This window comes from Bombus impatiens, unplaced genomic scaffold (genome assembly GCF_000188095.3).
Source record: "Bombus impatiens unplaced genomic scaffold, BIMP_2.2 scf_0245, whole genome shotgun sequence".
Taxonomy (NCBI): domain Eukaryota; kingdom Metazoa; phylum Arthropoda; class Insecta; order Hymenoptera; family Apidae; genus Bombus; species Bombus impatiens.
In genome coordinates, this window is record NT_176664.1 from 75,540 (window position 1) to 96,120 (window position 20,581).

A 20,581-nucleotide genomic window follows, 5' to 3' on the forward strand; every position below is an offset into this window, starting at 1 on the left:
AGGATTTGGAAAAACAAATAGTTTAAAATTTATTTACAAATTATTCAGCTTTCTGAAGGATTCGACAACCTACTCGCTTGCTTGTTTATATTCTTCTGATTAATTCTAATCACTTCTAACGGCCTTTAATCATTTCTAACCGCTTTTAATCACTTTTGTCTCAACTGAGACTTGGACGTCCTTCAACGCTCACATACACTCTCTCGCGTACAGTATAAATGTATTATCTATTTAACAGTCTTGTTTTAATATGATTGTATGTTTTGTTAGGTTAGTACATGTTAATAGGTCTGTTTCTGAATTGAATACGTCAATGTAATGTATTAATATTTTCTGGATGGGTTCACGAAGTTCGCGTTCAATATGATTTCTTCTCACTACGGTTTTAAGTTTAGCAATTCTAAGTTTAAAAATTTTAAGTTTAGATATAATTCTTTACTGTTGTCAATGTCGGTAGAAATTTAATGATTTCTCTCACCGGGATTGAAGAAGCATACTCGCGTTGGTTTGCCTTCGAGGTGATGGTTCGACCTCTCTTTTCGCCTGGTCGTATCTTTCTGGTTTCTGAAAGTATAAAGTGTTATTATCAAGTTTTAATTTATCGTTGGAGATTTCACATTAATATTTCTTTAAACAAGGTAGTTCTATTATTCCATCTTCTACTAGGGGAAAGTTTTCGGGTACTATATAAAATTTATGTTCTTTGCCAAACATTTTAGATCTAATAAATTCGTTAGTGGTATATTTGTCTTGTCCCATGTAGAATATTCGAGTTTCATCAGCTTTGAAGATTTGAGAATCTACTTTGTCTTTCTTCAATAGGGTGATTCCTGCTCCTGTGTCGATTAAGTGTGTTTCATGTCCTAGTCCTAACTTCATTTCAGCTGTTGTTTTTCATACGAACTCTATTTCTTTAGCTCTTTTAGCGTTTTCTTCGTCGGCTTGCTTTATTAACATGTTCATTCGATGGCGTGATTCCATTACTTTTCGCGCACTTTGTTCTATTTATATGTTGGGTTTGCGGATTGGAGTTAGTCTTAGGGGCACGTTGCGTATCTTCATTAGGACAAGCCATAGCGTAGTTGTTCCATGAGGTTTACATTTACAATTATATGTACAAGTGTTGATTAAACAGGGTTTAACAATTTAACGTGGTTATTAGACACTCTCAAAGACCTTCATCGTCAGGGCGTTTATCCAGGCGGATAAAAGGATAAACATCATGTGCAGAAGATGTCATGCCCAGCCCGAAACCCTAGCACATTTTGGGGCTGTGTCAACACACAAAAGGACTACGAAGCAAGAGACATGACAGGTCCAAAATGAAGTGTTCGTCTAACCTACAATCAAAGATGGAGATAATCGATACAAACCGGACCTCGTGGTGAGAAACGAGGGACGGATTCTCATAGTCGACGTAACTGTCCGCTACGAGAACAGAGATTATCTCCAAAAAGCTGCAAAAGGGAAGATCGACAAATACTTCCCATGCTTGAATATGTTAAAGAACAAGTATGGCGTCGATGAGGGAGCCATTCTACCGGTAGTACTCGGAATCAGAGGGGCCATAACGCCTGAGACTATCGAAAATTTAAAGGAACTCGGCGTTACAAGAAGCGAAACAAACACAAATATTATGAATGTGTCGTGTAGCTCTATAGAGACGTGCAACTTACTTTTAGACGATTGAGAAATAATATATTTATTTATTTATTTATTGATAATTACTTATATGTTTATTTATTTATTTATTTAGTAGGAAATTGAGTAGTTCTCATATCGAAGTCGTGCAGAGAGAGAAAAGAAGGGGAACGAACCTCCCAAATATGAACAATAAAATATGGACGGTAGAAGATGTAACCCTCCTGAAAGAGCTTGATCAAATTTATAAAGATCACAAATATCGAAATCTGGAAATAAGTAAGGTCCTCACCAGTAAAACAGTAGAACAAATTAAGCACTCAGGAGGGTGCCCAGGAGACAGAGGGAGAGTGCGATCCCGTTGATCCAGGCTGTGCGCCAGCAGAAATAGAGAATGATGAAGTAAGCGAAGAATCTATTCGTGAATGGCTGCGCAGTCTGAGAAAAGAAATAGAAGAAACCTCGAAGTGACCACTCCCAGACGAGAAATATCTAACGAACAAAAGAAGGTGTGAGATGAAATAAAGAAATTTTGGCGATGAAAATTAATGAATTTGTCGGCACGTCTCTATATAGTGCGTTAATAAGAAATAATACAAAGGATGAGGAAATAAGAAAGCTCCAAAACAAAGATCGAAGAGGAACAAAAGAACGATAAATAAAAACAAACAGAACAGAAACCAAAGTCGAAGGTACCTTTACGCACGTTGTCAAGATATATTTAAAGAGTGTCCGAGGAAGTTAGCCGATGTTGTTGCTAATAACGATTTGGCCTACTTGGAACCAGCCAGACAATCTCCTGAAGCAAAAGAGGTGGAAAATCTTTACAAAGATTTGTGGGGCAAAATCGGGCCATCAAACTCTCCAATACCGGTAGAATGTGTCTCAGGAGATTTTATTCAGGAATAGTTTCCACCAATAATCTCAGAGGAAATAAGGAACAAAACAGCCGCAGGTCCGGACGGCTTGCAAAATAAACATCTGTTAATCCGCGCCTGCTCACAGTATTGGCGCGGTTTACAACACCCTTTGTTTTACCTCTCACTTCTCAGAGAGTTGGAGAGATAATAGAAGAACACTAATACCTAAACCAAACAGGGATGCAAGGAAGGCCGAGAATTGGCTACCTATAACTATAGGCCTCATTCTCGGCAGAATTGTCTTTTCAATTCTCGATGAGAAAATAAGGCGGGGTACAAAATATAAGACAGAAGGGCTTCACCTCCGAAAACAAATGTAAAGTAAATGTGCAACTCCAAAACGCAGCCGTTGATCATAGTAGAAAGGAAAAAGAAGGTGTCTACATAATAATGGGCATCTCAAAAGCGTTTGATACGGTGCTCCACTCGGCGATTAAATCTTGTTTGTCAAGAAAAGGTATCTCGACCCTACTGATCGAACTAACACAAAACATGTACAAAAATGGCAAGATAAAGATCAAGGGGAAGAATGGAGCAGGGGTCGTAATCGAAATCCTCAGGGGAGTTAAACAGGGTGATCCCTTGTCGCCACTACTATTTAACTTGTGTCTGGAGCCGCTGCTGGGGGCAGTAGAAGAAAAGACAGAGGACATAAAAATTAATGAGAGAAATAAGATCCCTAAATTGGCCTTCGCTGACGACATTGTGTTGCTCGGCAAGGACAAAAGAGAAGCCCAAGAACAACTGTCCATAGTTCAGGATTACCAAAAGAGTCTGGGAATAAGTATCTCTGGTGAGAAATTCTTGGCGTTTCAGGTGGTCTCAAAGAAGAACATCTGGTACGTCAGGGACCCAGAGATAGAAGAGGAGATCAAAAGAATACCTAATATTGAACATGAAGAGGGCTTCAGATACCTGGATATAAAGATGGGATCATGGAAAGGTCTAAGATGTGGGATTATCGTGCCAGAAATTCTGAGCACGATAAAGAGAACGAGGCAATTGTCATTAAAGCCAGGCCAAAACATGGAACTTCTCTTAAGCTATATATTCCCTCACTATATCTATAGCTTATTACTAAATCCATCTTGCGAGGGAATATTAAAGTTACTTGACAGTGAAGTCAGGCAGAAAGTCAAAGGGATTGTTCAGCTAACGCCCGCAACCGCATTTTGGTTCTTCTACACACTCAAAACCAATGGAGGATTTGGGTTGCCGAGATTTGAGCATATTGTGAAGCTCCGCACTCTAATGAACGCTATTAAAATGAAGAACTCGCAGGATCCAGCAGCATCCAGTTTAATAAACGACAGAACAGAACAAAAATTAAGGAAAATTGCAAACTCCCTGAGGATAAATTGACCGGCTTTTTCCGAGGACATAGAGAAGGCCAGAAACAGATTAAAGAAAGACCATATGAGACAATGGACCGAGTTGAGAAGTCAAGGCCAGGGTGTGACAGACTTCGCTAAAAAAAAATTTGGCAGAGTGTGATTAGCGGAGTGTCATACTAAAGCCGTATCGATTTATCGACTCCATAAGACCGAGGACCAATACATTTGGCACAAGAACAAACAACTCCGTTTAGCCATGGACGCCGCGTCCAAGGGACAAATCTCCCCACAGACGCAGCGTTCATGTTACATCGCCCCTAGTAGCCCCGTCGACTTCACTCGTTGAACCGTTACCAAACCCTCCTTTTGAGGTGCGACCACGTCCTCTCTTGTTAGCACTTACGTTATCACCCTTGGAGCTTGCCTCTATATAAGAACCGACGCTCTGTCTAGGCTTCTTCTTGCTGATTTGACTATCCCCATTCGGAGAGATCTCTTTCCTTTTTATCATTTTCGTATCCGTGAAGACCTCGGTCTGCGTCCCAACATCACACCGCTGCTCTCTTGCCACATCCACTACGACCTGCGCCTCAGTCTGCGACGCAACATCTCTCTGGTCCTTTATCCCCACACTAACTAATGTCTCCTCCGTCTGCACCCCAATATCATAGCAAACCGACGCTTCATCCTTCTCCTTCCTCGGAGAGACTTGCGTCGCTACGTGCGCATACTCCGCTCCACAAATGTTGATCTTATTCCCATATACCGCTAACGAAGTATACAGAAACTCAAGATTTCGCAGATTTAACTTCACTCCCTTCGTAGTTTTCGCATCCAACTTAACAACGCGCCTAATTTTTCTGAAATTCGCCTTTAACTCGCAGCTGACAAAATGTACTAGCATCGCTGCATCCATACCATTCAACATCTCTACCAGATCTCCGTCCTCCTCCAGACTGACAGTATGAAACTCGTCAAAGTTCGTTTACTAAAAATCCTACAAAATACCCATCTACTTATAATATTAAATTATAAATATAATGACTATGTAACTATCTCAATTAAAATATACAATCTAATCAATTATTAATTTCATATGTTGGGTAACGCAACTGTACGTTTGGAATGACTATAAAATGTATACAGTTATTCATCCAATATATATGAGTAAATAGCTTCATAATAGCTATTCTAATTACTAATCTTACAATCCACTCTTACTGTTGATAATACATCTAGTAAACCTGAAATTTCTCTTATATTATTAATTCATTGACCAACAATTCATAATTTGGGAACTTAACCCCAACCTAGCCCTAAACGTTTTTCCTTTTTTTCACGACGAGGGAAAAATGCATTACGCAAGCATCAACTTCTATTTCTACTTGTAGCTCCACCTTTAGCCCTTCCTTGCACTTGTTTCGCCTTCACTACTATCTGGCAGAAGCTGCGGCACAGCCCCCAGGTATGGTCCTTGGCCGAAACCAATGCGATTATATCATCCGCTGTTAAAGTGTCGCCTACAACATTCTCCAGAGTGGTGTTCTGTACTGCCCATCTTGGATACCTCAGTAAGACATGCTCGGCATCATCTGGATACGCATTGCAATCCCGATTGTTTATCGACGGTTTCCCTGTTAATCCCAACCTTGTACCTGTTGAGGATACCATGCCTAATCAACAGCTGCATGGTATAATGATCTATGTTTCTCTTCCTTTTCCGGAAGGTGGCTGCATCCTCAATCAACCTCCTCGTCCAATTGTTCGCATTAGACCTAGCCCATTCCCTTCTTCACTCCTCCCCCCGCTCTTCATACAGATGTAGCTGATTTAGTAACACATCAGGATCACCGAGGTCTGGCCCAGCTAATTTCTTCCTAATCTCGCAGATTCTCCCATGCCACCGAACCCTGATATGAATAGGCATGGTCCCCATCAACTCGCACAGCGCCGCATGCGAAACCATCCTGTAGACCGTAGAGGTACTTATCAAGGCACTTCTCTGTGCCCTACAGAGTTCGCTTACTGTTTTGGCCTTACTAAGCGTATCCACCCAGACTGGGGAGGCATATAGCATAATTGACTCTCATACCTGGTAATACAATTTCCTGCAAATGTCAGAGGGGCCGTTCATATTCGGCAGGAGCCCTGATAGCGCCTACTATCGCATCCGCTCTAGTGCAAATTACTTCAATATGGCCACTAAATTTTCTTTCGGAGTCCAACATCACGCCTAGGTATTTAACTCATTCGCGTGTGTTAAGCACCTCTCCTGTCAAAGTTATGCTAAAATTCTTTGAAACTCAATTTCATCAATAAAATGATCTCAGTTTTATCCTACGCTATCTGCAGACCGGAGTCTTCACACCATTTTAGGATCGTCTTCATGTAGAGATTCAAGATGCCCTCCACACTTTCTTTCTTCTTCAGACCCACCATGATAGCAAGGTCGTTTGCAAATGCAGTAACTCTGAAATTCACATAATTATCAAATCTGGTCAACAGGCCATCATAAACTAGATTCCACAAAAACGGGCCTATCACAGAGCCCTGTGAGACACTCGCAAAAATTTGTTTAACGATAAGACCACTAGAACTACAAATCGGCCCTTGAGGTAGTTCATGAGAACCCTCGTCGGATTATAGGGAAGATTCCTACGCTTCGCCTCTTGCAGGATTACCTCCCACTGCAGGGAATTGAACGCGTTTTTAACATCAATGCACATGACGCAGACCATGCTCTTCATTCCGCAGGAATCGGCGAACTTTCAGACTTGCGTGATGACATCGATGGTACTCTTCCCTCTGCGAAACCCAAATTGATTTCGATGGAACGGGTCCATGCCCAGTTTCTTCTCGATGGCCGACTTGAATGTATTTTCCAAAACTTTACTCATCGCCGATAGGATACTTATTGGCCGATGCGACGAGGCCAGCCTGGGATCCTTACCCGGTTTATTGAGCAAGATCAACTGGGCCACATTCCATTTGGCTGGAACTCTTCCCGTCTCATAAATAGATTTCACCATATTGTGCAGATCGTGTGCCCGATGCTCGAAAATCCACTTGAAAACGTTCCCGGCACCCTGTCGGTCACAACGGGCTTGTTCTCATTCAGCAAGCCAACCGCTGCTCTTAGCTCGTCCATTTCACCACATCACCAGCTCGTCCCACCGCCATTATCCTCTGTCACGTCCTTATTCGCGACGCCCATGTCCTCGATTAAGAAGAGTTTACCGATAATGTTCTCAGCCTGCTCCCTCCCCAGACTCACATTCTGCTTGCTCCTTCTAAGCCTGGCTATGACTCTTTTATAAGGCAAGCCCCGCGGATCACGGTCGAGGGTATCTGCGAACTCCTTCCAGGCCAGCCTCTTACTCGAATAGATAGCTGATCTGTGCCCCTTCTTGCTCTTCCTATAATCGGCTCCCAACTGGGCGGCACACTCCTTATTTCTACACCTCGACCTCTGCTCTAATCTCCTCTTCTTGACGGTCTTCCACCGGAGCCGCGCAATGTCGTCGTTCCACCAGTAATTTGGGTTTCTACTCCCCTTAGGGAGAAATACTTTCTTGAGTGAAGCCTCACAAGATTCTTCGATAATCCGCTGCAGATAGTCCTCTTGTTTTATTGTCTCCCTCAACTGTGCTTCCATTGTTTTATTTTTTGTATCGTCAAAACTTCTTAGAAACGTCCTTCGTCGAATATTTAAAATGTCCTTTGCTTTTAGACCGAGCCCATCCTCTGAACTCGCGCAAATGAACTCGCACTCTGAGGTCAGCTTCACTCCCTTTCCTCTCCCTACATACCCCCGCGTACGTGGTATCGCCCCTCTTAGCCCTTTTGATATCAGCAGCCTTTCTATCCTCTAACGGCGGCACAACTTTTCTTTTGCTGCTGTGCTCCACCACCTTCCTCGTACCCACGCTCCCTGTTTCGACATGGGCCATAGGAGGGCAAGTTTGCGTCGAGATGTTAACCTTGGCGGGCCTATCCACTTGTCTCCTACCTCTACGACTTACTCCATACTTCCTTCAGCTTTTCCCACACATCGTCCACTTTCTTATCGGCCGACACTGCCATTTCCTCTATCTTTGGGTCCCTTCTGGCATATGTATAAAGCCTACTGAGTACACCGCGCTTTTTGTATCAGCTGCTGCCATCAAACTCTTTATCTCTTCCCACTCGTCGAGTCTGAATAATACGCAGTTTGCTGTTTCCGACTCGACTCTTGATACACTCTTTTTGCTCTTCATCGCCGCTCTAGGGAGTAGTTCCCTCAATTGCTTGGCTTTAGACACCATCGGAGTGTTATAGTTGCTATTCTCCGAGACAGAAGCCTCTTCTTCAGACGCGCTAGCCGTCTCTTCGACTGTTTCACTGGCCGATTTCGACCAAATTCGACCAGGTTACAAGAGAACTTCCCTCTCCCCCTATGGCTTCTTTCACGACCGGAACTAGAAATCCCTCCTTGTCGGTAATAACCGAGACTATTCTCGGCGTCACCCGTCCACCACTGGTCTTTGGGCTGCCAGAACTCTTCTTCTCCACCACCTCTCGTATCTCATTTGTGAACTCCAGGAGCTTGGTATTCCTCTTGGGGATGGGGGGGAAGTATTTAATTGAGTCAACCTCTTCAATAGTAATTACAATACTTATAAGCATTAACACTTTACCAATAATATAATTATTACTCACTATTATCATGCTAAAATTAGAACATGTATATTTCTGGTAGTTTATACTTTTAATACTTTTAATATTTATACTAATTGGTTCTTAATAGTTATTAATAGTTGGTTCGGCTCTAGATATTATTTAATTAATGTTCAACAACTTCACCACTATAGTCGCTTATCTATGTGCCAGTCTATGATTGTTTATCCGTAGCCCTACTCAAAATGGCGGCTGCAGAATCAACACGTGTCATAGTGTCATAAAGTCTATATAAATTTCACTTTACGCAACACTCGGATTAATAACAGTGCATTATCCCAGTACTTACAGATCGCAAATCCACACATAGAGCTCGGTCATGTAATCTGCCACTAGCGATGCCTTAACATCCCCCTTCGATGATTGCTAATTATCACACTATTACTCATTCACTAACAACTTACAATTGTTATAATAATAATTGGGGATATAACAACTCACATTAACGGTAACTACCAGAATTCATTATTTAATGGTATTAAATATGTCGGAGATGAAAGAACACCGGAGCCTTTGGAATTTTGGATAATCCCGCAACATTCTAACCTAGAGTCTACTATAGCTGTAATTAAACAATTGTAGTTATTCAATCCGATTATAATTGTTCGAGAGTTGTGATAATGAGCTTGGGCTCGAGGCGACAGCCAGTCACCGAACGTAGCAGCGGTCACGGGATGAACGCCTTGTCTAACAGAGGCATGGAATAATTCTATAGCTCTCCTTGAAAAGGAAATAGTTGTAACACTCGACAGTAAACATTCCAACGGTCTCTGTCCCGTAGCTCGCCACACGCAGACCCTATTCTTCGAGTCAGATGATTGCCAGATGTCGATGCGTCTCCGCAGTACATGTTCGGCTAGCCCGAGGGCCCGTTATAAATCTTAAGGTTTAGTTAACTAAAGTCCTTCAAGCAGACAAACAGTCTCTGTCCCAACAGAAATACCAATAGAGATACTTGACAGTAAAACATTCCAACGGTTTCTGAGGACAATGAATACCTGATGTTGAGGCACGTACACAGCGCAAGTCCAGTTAGTCCGAGGACCCGCTATAAAACCTGGGTTTTTCCGGCAATTGAGATTTTCCAAACGGACAGACAGTCTTTGTCCCAAACTGACCAATTGACAGCGACGTCAATTTCCCTTACTTTCGGAACGAGGGCTTTTCTCGACAAATCCGATGATCTCGTGTCCTCAGACACACCCCATCATAGTTTTCCTCTGTGGCATCATCGGGGCGGGAAAGTCATTCTCTCTCGCGATCTCATCGACGAAAAGAGTAACCCTTTACGACCAGTGAATATTGCGCGTCCGATTTAATGGGTATTGCACATTTTCGTAAAGAGTCTTAGATTTTTGTGAGCACGTACATCTGTCATCCCGTTGACCACAGATTCGTTATTGAACCTAAAACCAACATCACTAGTATCGCGAGTGTCCAACCGCGGCGGTTGATTGTCGAGTCGGTAATATCCATACTCGTGTTAACAGACCGTATCTTCGTTATAACACAATGATGGCCAACTCCAAGGGAAGCCTATCAAACGCCCACAACCCAGTTCCTGACTCTTCTCCGACAAATATATACACTTCATTAATTTCGTACTAGCTCTGTCAATATCGCTTGTTATGATAATTGCTTATCAGGTTATATTTATCTTTACATATAAACATTATTTATTTACATTATTTATTTACATTACCTATTCCTTAGCTACACTTGTACAACAAAATTTAACTAGGACGTTACCCCACATCTTCCTCGTCGAGTGTCGTATTGTAGGTGATTTCCTCCCTGTCACATTCTTCGACCTCCATTTGCAGCGGTCTGTGTCCAATAATAAATAAACAATTTAAGATCTCTTTGACCTTGTTAATCGTCACGTCATTCGGAAGACCTTTCTTGTTGCATCTACTCATGATTGTGCGATACGGTTTTCTCCATAGGTCCATTTCTAAGATCTCGCAGAATCCGGCCCAAGCTCTCTTTTTGCTACCAGCAATTTCTTTCTTCAACTGACTCCTTATCTCCTTATAGGCGCTGATAGGAACATCAATCCCACTGGCCTCCTTCTTCCTCGCTCTAGTTACTCTTCTTAATACTTTATGAGCTTTATGAGTCTCATTCCACCAATGGTTGCTGTACTTCCTATTCGCCGTACAGATCACCTTCTTCAGCATCTTGTCACATGTTTCCACCATACATTTCTGTAAAAGCTCTGCCATGTCCGTCCGTGGTATTAAAATTCTCTACGTTAGCGATCTCATCAAATTTCGTTAAAAATATGTCGGGTGCAAGACTCTTCGTCACATATTTAAAAAATTTGGTTCGATCACTTACGGTCCCCGTTTTAAAAGTATGAAATATATATAAGTGAACCGATGCTGTGAAAGCATTTAAAACCTTACTCCTTACGTTGAGGTCGTTAACTTTGTTTGTTGCACTGATTATGTCAGGGCAACTCGTCCTTCCGTTCCTATAAAACGTATATTTATCGTCCAGCCTTATAGGGAACGCACTGTAATCGCACAGGGTTTCCATGAAAATTCTTTCTCATCTGTGGTTTCTCCTCCCCAGCAAGTGGACTTAGCGTTAAAGTCGCCAGCCACAATCAATTTCTTGTTTCTGTTTACACCATTCCTTATCTCCGATGCAAGCTTATTTATGTACATCATGTATTCCTCTATCTTGATTTTGGGGGTGCAATAACCACTGAAACAGAGGATATCACCTACACCAGTATCCATTAGTCTGTCCTTCCTGTACAGAAGCGTTTCATCCGGTGCTCGACCATTGAATTGCGTGACCCAAATCGAAGCATCACCCTTATTATCATTATACCAGTAAGGTAGCTGCCTGTACGGTTCGGATATTATTGCCACATCCGGTGTAGCCTCGATCGCGCTTTGGCACATTAGATCCTGCGCCATCCTACATCTACATTCAAATTAATCTGGAGAATTTTTATCTCCTCCCTTGTCTACCTTGTCGTAACATTTTCCCGTAACTGGGGCATGCTAGGGACCCCGTCACATGGTCAAATCTAATACCAGTCTCCTTGCTGCATTTCGCACAGCACGGTAAATGTGGACATCCTGCTATTGTGTGGTCTCTTCCTCCACACTTCCTGCATACCTCCTTTCCTGGACTTACAGCCTTACACTTATTTGCAGTATGCTACCGACACCTTGTCTTGTAAAGGCGTCGCTCGTACCTTATCGCTCGTAGCTTATCGCCAATAAGCTTGTTTATCTTATTGCAGCGACTTTCATCTCGGCGCCAGCCCTCGTTTCTATCAGATGTCCCCGGCTCTTGTTCTACGAATACCTGAGCTTTCCTTAAGAACATCCTTCGCCACCATGAGATCTTTACACACCTGTAGCCATTCCTTGTCCTCTCCTACTTTAATAAGGATGGTCTTCGGCCTTCTACGAACTCTCGGCATCTTCGGCCCTCGATTCTCGGTAGGCGGCGGCGGCGGTGGTCCGCTGTCCTCTTTGTCATTTCCTATCTTTTCTTTTATCCTTCGTTTCTCTCTCCTGCCCATTTGGATCGTCCACTCGTCTGCGGATTCGCAGGCTTCAGCATATCTGGTATCCATAGCACTCTTCTTCTTTGAACCGCATACCTCTGCATAAGAAGTATCGCTTCTTCTTATTCTCATATTGCTCTCTTTTTCATTAACTTCCAGCGGGGAGACTATCTTCCTTTTATTTCTGGATTCTGAGGACATTCCTCTTCTATTGTCCCCATTTCCTCTTCCTGTCTCCTCTATCAGAGGGGAAGTTTGTGTAGAGACCTCTACCCCCTCAGGTCTCTCCACTCTTCTCTTACCTCTCCTTCCTTTCTTATTTAAGGACGTCATAAGCTTGTCCCGGTCTTCATCCATCTTCCTTTAGCCGCGGAAGCAAGCTCTTGAATTTTTGGATCCTTCTTGGAGATGAGGTGTAATCTTCTTACTGCATTCTTCGGATTCTCGTAAGCTCCCCTCATGAGGTCTACTATCTCTTCGAACTCGGCAGGCTTGACTATAACACACTCCTCCGCCTTTTGTTCCGGGGTTTTCTCGACGTTCCTTGCAGTTTTCGGCGCCGATTTCATTTGCGCCTCTCTCAGTCTTCTCAATTTTCCTGAAATCGGCGTGGCGCTAGAGCTGCTTTCCGACATGGGAACATCCCCTTCGGAAACGCTACCCTCAGCTGATTCACTCGTTGATTTCGCGGCGATACTGGACCACGTTACCATTGAAGTATTTTCTTTACTTTTAACTCCTCTCATTACGGGAGCCAGGAAACCATCTCTTCCTGTTGCAACCGCCATCACTCTCGGTACCCTCATCCCTACCGCTACTTATATTCTGGGTGCCCAGGTCCTTCTTTTTCATCACCTCTCTGATGTTCTCGCTAAACTCAAGGAGTTTTGTATTCATCTTGGGTGATCGAGAACTTCCTTTACTTTCTCCTCTCCTCTTTGCGCTGCCACTCGCGACTTCCCCGTCGCTCTCATTGCAGCTATAATGGTCCCCGGTCGTATTTACCGAACGAGAGGTAGCGCCGGGACACACTCTCCTCTCGTCGTTTGCCCATCGCTCAATGACCGTCGGGTGGGGCCTGGTACACCACTCGATGTCCCGACGGGGCCTGGGAGCTCCGAAACCCCCTGCGCCTTATTGTTATCAATAATTGACTTGTCCATAGTAATATTTTAGGTACATAGTCCGTGAATATAGCCGTAGTCGTCATCAGCCTTGCTCAAAAACCGTCCAAATATATCCTATCATAAACCAAAAACTCGCCAAGTTGTCAACGAAGCCAACCGTAATATACATGTTAATAAATAATATATAGGTACATAAATAACCTCAATTACATATAGCTATAATGTGTTAGAAATAAATAATATTAAAAATTATAAAACTATAATCTTCATTTCATCAAACTGAACGCCTGTCGTTCTAATAATAGACCTAATGATGCGTGCGTAAATCGCTACATATATAAATAAATAATAAAATAATAAAATAAATGACGATAATAACAAAACTAAATAATAATAAATAAAACAACATACAATAATAAATAAATGAATAACTAAATAAATAAATAAATAGATAATAACTAATAATAAATAACAAAATAATAAATAATAAATAAATAAATAAATAATTAAAAGAATGCACCTAACAATTGCATTCTCCAACCTACTAGTCGCCACGCAACTCAAATAAAATCTCCACGTTACGCAGCACACCATCACTTATTTATTTACAAAGAGAGTTCGGCTCGAGTAATAAAATAATTAAAATGAAATAAAATAAGATGATGTATAAATAGAACTCTGGTCGACCCGACTTTATTCCTTCATAATAGGAACTTACGTTGAGCCGACCGTACATACTCTCGAGCGATGTCCGTAAGGTGGCGACGACACGCATCGATGCAGCGAACCACCTCACCTGCGCATCGCTTCACGCCAACGCATGTGTAACGTCAATTCACATCAGAGACCAGGCCATACACCACGGACAGGATGGCACCCAGATGTCTGCATATCCTTGGCGCGCACCCTCAATAGTCTTAAGTGCCCACCAGGGGCCTTGGCATTTTTATAGTTAAGGTCCTTCGGACCAAGCGAGTATTTCCTGTCTTAGATTTCCCTTTACGTTTATTGTCTACCACGTGTTAGCTTAGAAAGTTGGTTTTCTCCACATCTGGTATGTTCCGTTGGCAACTTTCTCGCGAGGGCGGCTAAAACCCTTCCTGGTCCACCAACCGTCTTATTATCCAATCGGAGACGGTGTCTATTGCCCTCACTTCCTTAACCAAAATTGTCATCAACAAATCCGATAGTCCCGTGTCCTTAGACACACCCACCCCTAGCTTTCCTCAGACACAGTATCGTCAGTAAAAATTCACTTATTCTGTATCCTTAGAATAGTCAACATATCTATATCGGTCTCTAGCCTTATAAGTCGCGTACTTAATGTATTGTTGTAACTAAATCTTACATAACGTGGTTGAAGTGAATTGTGATTTATGCTAATTCAGAGCGTGTTACATTGTGATTGGTGAATTCACAATAAAGGTTGATTAAAACAAAGTTAATTATTGTGTTACGACTCAACTATATTTTATTTCCACCAACCAACCCTAAAAATTACGTGACACATGCGTCCTAATGCCACCCATCACGCAAATGGCGTCCATTCTACACACGTGCGCGGCTTTATAGTAAAACTATTTCGCATATTTGCCGCTTCACAAAGTGACGTGCCATCGCGAGTGTTATAATAACTCCACAATAATTTGAAAAACAAATCTTACTCACATATCCGCCCGAACCTGCAATCTCTACGGCGAATAGGGAAGCGTTTCCAGGAAGTGCACGTGTGTGTTGGTATTTAGCGAATATTATTACTAAAATCCCATTATCGCTTATGCATTACCCGCAACGCGTGAATATCTTACATTACACGTTACTCAGTGTGCTGTTAGTTTTATAATGACAAAGCGAAATACCATCCGTAACCCGAGCAAATGGTGAGAAAAATGATGACAACAGAGTCGAACGCGACATGGTGCGTATATTCTAATACTCTCCTAGACCTTATTATTTCAATTAACATAAATAAAGTAAGAATAGTACTTACAGGTCTCCGCATAACCTCCTACAGCCACTGCATTGCGTGACACGTCCCACTTCTCCATCAGAGATATAAAATACTGCACCACCTCACGCCCACCAGCAACTGTCCATTTAATAATCATTCAAATCAGCACAGATATCACTTATAATAAACTTCCTGTGTAAGCATTTGCAGTGAGTACCCAGCTTTCATTGCAGAGACTTTTACCCTTCGCTAACTCACATAAGCTTTCTACGCAATCATCGACTAGTTTGTCACTGCCTCTAAAGTAAGTACATCCCTCATATATAATTATAAGTGAGCAGGAGGTAAATATACACATAAATATCTATTTGTCAGAATGTCATATAGTCACTATACCTAACTCATCGCTATATAATAAAATAGCCTAATCTAAAGATAAACTAAATTACAGTACTATGTCGATGACCAATTACTAGATAAACTAAGTAAGTAAGCAAGTAATATAATCTCCTTCACTAAAAACTCATTCGATACCTATTTACAGGCATCAAAACCGGCTTCGCCTGATGCTAAGCCATCATCCATTTATCACTACCTCGTAGAAGTAAGTACGTCCTCATATATACATACAAAGTAAGATATATAACACATAACTATCTATTGTCAGAATGACATATAATCACTATACCGTGCTCCCCAATCTAACCCCAACCTTTTTTTCTACACGGTTGTCTCCCTGACGCTTGGTAAAGGGTGCATTCGGGGTCTCTTGCGAAGTTCTACCAGGGTGCCCTCTGTCGTCTGTCTCCTCTGTTTATGTTTAAGGGAGGCTGCCTTGTGTGCTTCGGCCATCCAGTTCCCCAGGGGCCATCACTTCAGAGGCGAAAAATGGCTTCGGCGCGTCTCCGTCAACACCTCACGGAGCGGTCACCCACCATGGATCGCCCCGTGACCGCTGCTGCTTAAGTTTCGTGATCAGCCGGGGACGAGTATATCCAGCGCGGCTAATGAACGTTGTGTCACGTCCCGCGCTACGCACGTGCCGTAACGAAAAGACGGAAAACCGCAATATAAAAATAACGCGAGCGACAATTCAATATCCAAAACGAACACACGATACAACGAAAACGGAAATTTTTTAAATAAAAGTTTAATTAAATGTAGTCATATATAGAGAAATAGTATACGAGGGCAAATAAGAGATAATAAAGTTAAAATAGGTACTCTAACGAAATAGTAAATATAAAGAGTACAACATAACCTATAATTTCATAATCCGACTAAGAATAAACTATGAAGAACCAATTAACCAAAAGTGACTCGCAAATTAATTAATAAATCACAACATAATACTATATTCAATCAGGATAACCTACAATTCGACAATTTAATCAAATCTCGTAATAACTTCATGAATAATTCAAAGGAAAGGAAAAAGGAATGGAACGATAGGAATACACACCTTTATAACAAACAGGAAATATCAAGCAATTTAATATACAGCAAATATGGACATACAAAACCACAATAAACAAAATATATCTTATATACAACCAGATATAAAATATATAAAACACCTAGGCATATTAACACACTTCAATAAACCAGGCGGTATTGTCAGAATCCACACACGAAACGTCAAAATTAAAGTAAAAGGGATTCCACGAACAATACACTCGAAGAAGTTAAAACTAACACAATCGAAACAGACCACAAGAACGATTTCAAGAGACAATGTAGTACGGTAGTATATGGAACAACACTGCTTGTCGAATACTGCAGATAGTGGTAACCTAAAAGGGAAAAGGAAAATTACTATGCGTGCTCTAACTATTACTTAAATATAAAATGTGTAATTCAATAAAATAATTACAAAACAGTGGAAGTGGAAAATACCACTTGAACAATTACTCATCGTAGAAGGAAGTGTATATGCGAAGATAGGTTATCTGTCCATATCCGTAGAACATAATCTGCGACAGCCAGCTGAAACAAATGTAGGAATTAACTTTAATTGTTTCGATACAAAACATAATACTACTAAATGTTTATAACAATATTGTGCCTAACTCAAAGGAAGTGTGACAATGCTTATCAAATCATGCAGATAGTAGAAACGTAAAAGAAAAAGGAAAATTATTATGTGTGTGTTCTAACCATCATTTAATTACACAACATGTTAATTCAATAAAATAATTAAAAGCAGTGAAAGTTAAAAGCACCTAGTGCACAATTAATTATCGTAGAAGGAAACGTACATGCAAACAACAAAATTTTAAATTTTAATCTTATTGAATTTATTTTCTGTTTGAATTAAGTTTAATTGGGAGGGAAATATTGAAATGATATTATTGTGTATGAAATATTGATTTAGATTTCTGATTAATACGGTAGTTGCTGCCACCAGAAATAGTCTAAGGATTATTTCAAAAAATTTTGTTTTTATTATTACTATTATTATTGTTTCTCTTCAAGTTAAGAGTATTAGTGTGTGATGGGTATTGTTCGTCTATAATGTCTTTGATAACTAGATTGAATTCCCAGTCTGGAAGTGCATCTGTAGCACGTTCTTGGCTGTAGGAAGACAAATCTTTGTACATTCGTCTGTCGCGTATTTCCTGAACTTCGTAAGAGTTTTATCCGGTAATTTACGTATAATGGGTAGCGCTAACTAACGTTTAATGCAACTGGCAAATGAATTCCACTTTTCGGCTAACCTGCTATGCGCAGCAGTACTGGCACGGGAGAGGATTAAAGTTATTCGGAATAGACAATTGATATTGCCAAATATATTTATTTCGTCCGATTGAGTTATATTGATGTAAATATGTTATAATTTATTCGATTTTGTCGATTAAAGGTGTTACAATGTCGGTTATAAGTATCGTCGGATACAAATTGGTAACTAGATTGAATTCCCAGTCTGAAAGTGCATCTGTAGCACGTTCTTGGCTGTAGGAAGACAAATCTTTGTACATTCGTCTGTCGCGTATTTCCTGAACTTCGTAAGAGTTTTATCCGGTAATTTACGTATAATGGGTAGCGCTAACTAACGTTTAATGCAACTGGCAAATGAATTCCACTTTTCGGCTAGCCTGCTATGTGCAGGGATACTGGCACGGGAGAGGGTTAAAGCTGGGTACAATAAATATTTGTCCTCGTTGAACGGATTTTTATTTGAATGTAGAATTGCTTAGATTATTACCTATATATATATTTTATTAGCTGGATATATATATTTTAGCGTTGCTGGATTGGATAGGAATGCGAGATTTTTCGTTGTTTTATATAAATTTATTTTTACGTTTGACTTCTTTTCACCTTTAATTTCGCTATAGTAGTTTGTCGTTAGAACCGAAGCTCAATTCATTTGCTAGGATGGATTCTGTTGCCACGATTTTCTTGCCTTTTGAGTTTAATAATCGAGGATAATTCTAACGATCCTCTCTGTGTGGGACTCGTGTGACTTCGCAAGCCTCGCCCAACGAGTGGGACTCGTGTGATTTCGCAAGCCTTGCCCAAAGACGGGCAATATTTTGCCAACATTGGGAGGAGGAATGCGAAGATCAGTGGGTCTTTCAGTAGCTGAAAACACCGTTCGCACAAGCCGACACAGCGGACAACCCCTTTGTTTAAAGTTTAAACAATGATTCTATCTTCAAAACCCTTCACGGAAATAAAACGAGATCGATGATAGGAAGTTCTAATTCGATTCTCGAGGGCAACGAAATTACCAGAGAAGAAGGAAATTTTCAAAATTAATTTTCTTACCTTGAGAAATAGGTGCTGTCTGTTCAAAATTAATTTTCGTACCTTGAGGAATAGGTGCTGTCTGGCGCCATTACTTCAGCTGCTCCGGTGGTCGTCGGTGTTTTTGTTGGGTTTATTATTTGAACTCGGATATAGCTTATTACCAACTTTTACTTTATTTATCTATTTCGATACAGGCTGAACAATTTACTAATCGGATTAATACCGCAGTTACAATGGTACCGTAGTTACAATGCGCTTTTTTGTCTAAGCGATGAAATGAGGACCTCAAAGATAAAATTTTTCTTTTACTTAATCGCGACTCTCTTTTCTTGACCGAAAAACAAAAGAACCCGAAACGCAAAATACTATACAAAATTTCTAAACGTAATGATGAGCGCAATAACGAACGTAGTAACAATGAACACAAAGAGTGAACAAACTAATAATGAATTCAAAGAAATGAATCACAAATAATAATGAGCACAATATGGTACGTAAATAATAATGAGCACAAAGAATGATTAAAATAATAATGAGCGCTGCGCTATGTTGCTACGCTTATATATAATGCCATCCCCCACAGGGTGGTGGTCCACTGGGGGTACGCTTCCGTGGGAATCGGGATGTTGCAGTTTGGGTTTCTTGGAATCGTACGTGACAGAATGTAAATTCCATATTTCGACTTAGTTTCCATCGCTCCTGTGTTTCTGCTGAGCTAGCGTCTAGGAGACTTGAAGCATTCCATGCTGATCTAGTTTTTTCCGCGAGAAACTTCTATGTTTTGTACCGTGGGAATTACCCGTGTTTCTTCGGCGCGTGCAAGGGCTGGCGGCTGCAGCATCATTATCATCTCGATGTTTGCTCGGGCAACACGCACAATTCCGCTGCTCTCCCACAACAAGGACCTTCTTCTTCGAGTTATTTTGCGTAAGTTTGGATATTTCCATATTATGATTGTTTTTGCGATTTTGATGCTTTTTCCTTTTTTTGTTGTTTCCCTAGGTTTCGGTGATCGACGTTCGAACAGTGTTTGCGGAGGCATTTCCATCAGAGGTTCCTTATTATTATTTTTTTTTAAATGTATTTTGTTTTTATGTACGATATATATATATTTCTATATTTGTATTTGACAGTGTAGTTGCGCATAGAATTTATTAAAAAAAAATGTTAACAATATGTTTTCACGATTTGTTTTTCGCGCCTGATTTCCATTAATCCCTAATATTCCCGTCGCCATGACGCGCGTTAGTTGTTCCGATGCGCACGTGTAAATCTAACATGGCTGCTCATAAATGTCATGAGTAAGGTTATACTGGCGGGTCTTTAGTTTTGTTTAATATCGAAGTAATTTTCCGTCTGCCGCACGTTTTTCCTTATTCTACCGCAATTAGAACATTTATTCATTAATATTGTTTAAAGTGACAATAGTATTGTTCGTGTGAATATACATATATATGTCGGAGATGAAAGGACACCGGAACCTTCGGATAGCCCCGCAACATTGCAATCTAAAGTCTACTACAACTGTAACTAAACTATTGTAGTTATTCAATCCAATTCTAATTGTTCGAGATTAGTGACGGTGAGCTTTGGCTCGAGGCGACAGT

The 20,581-nt window shown here is 40.9% G+C and overlaps 2 protein-coding genes and 1 long non-coding RNA gene across 3 annotated transcripts in view; all 3 read right to left on the minus strand.

Moving 5' to 3' along the window:
* Positions 1 to 11,115: 11,115 nt before the first annotated feature.
* LOC105680581 lies at positions 11,116 to 11,541 on the minus strand. The gene has a single exon (XM_012384176.1). The coding sequence runs from the start codon at positions 11,539 to 11,541 to the stop codon at positions 11,116 to 11,118; it is 426 nt and encodes a 141-aa protein (XP_012239599.1).
* LOC117151501 overlaps positions 11,170 to 20,581 on the minus strand; it is a 10,332-nt gene continuing 920 nt past the window's right edge. Inside the window, exon 2 of the mRNA XM_033320120.1 lies at positions 11,170 to 12,410. Coding sequence (XP_033176011.1) covers positions 11,907 to 12,410 — 504 coding nt within the window. The 3' untranslated portion in view covers positions 11,170 to 11,906. The remainder of the gene's footprint in view (positions 12,411 to 20,581) is intronic.
* LOC117151502 lies at positions 16,699 to 17,478 on the minus strand. The gene is made up of 2 exons (XR_004461492.1): positions 17,095 to 17,478; positions 16,699 to 17,014 (listed from the first exon to the last, which is right to left on the minus strand). It is a non-coding gene; the product is annotated as an uncharacterized LOC117151502 (long non-coding RNA).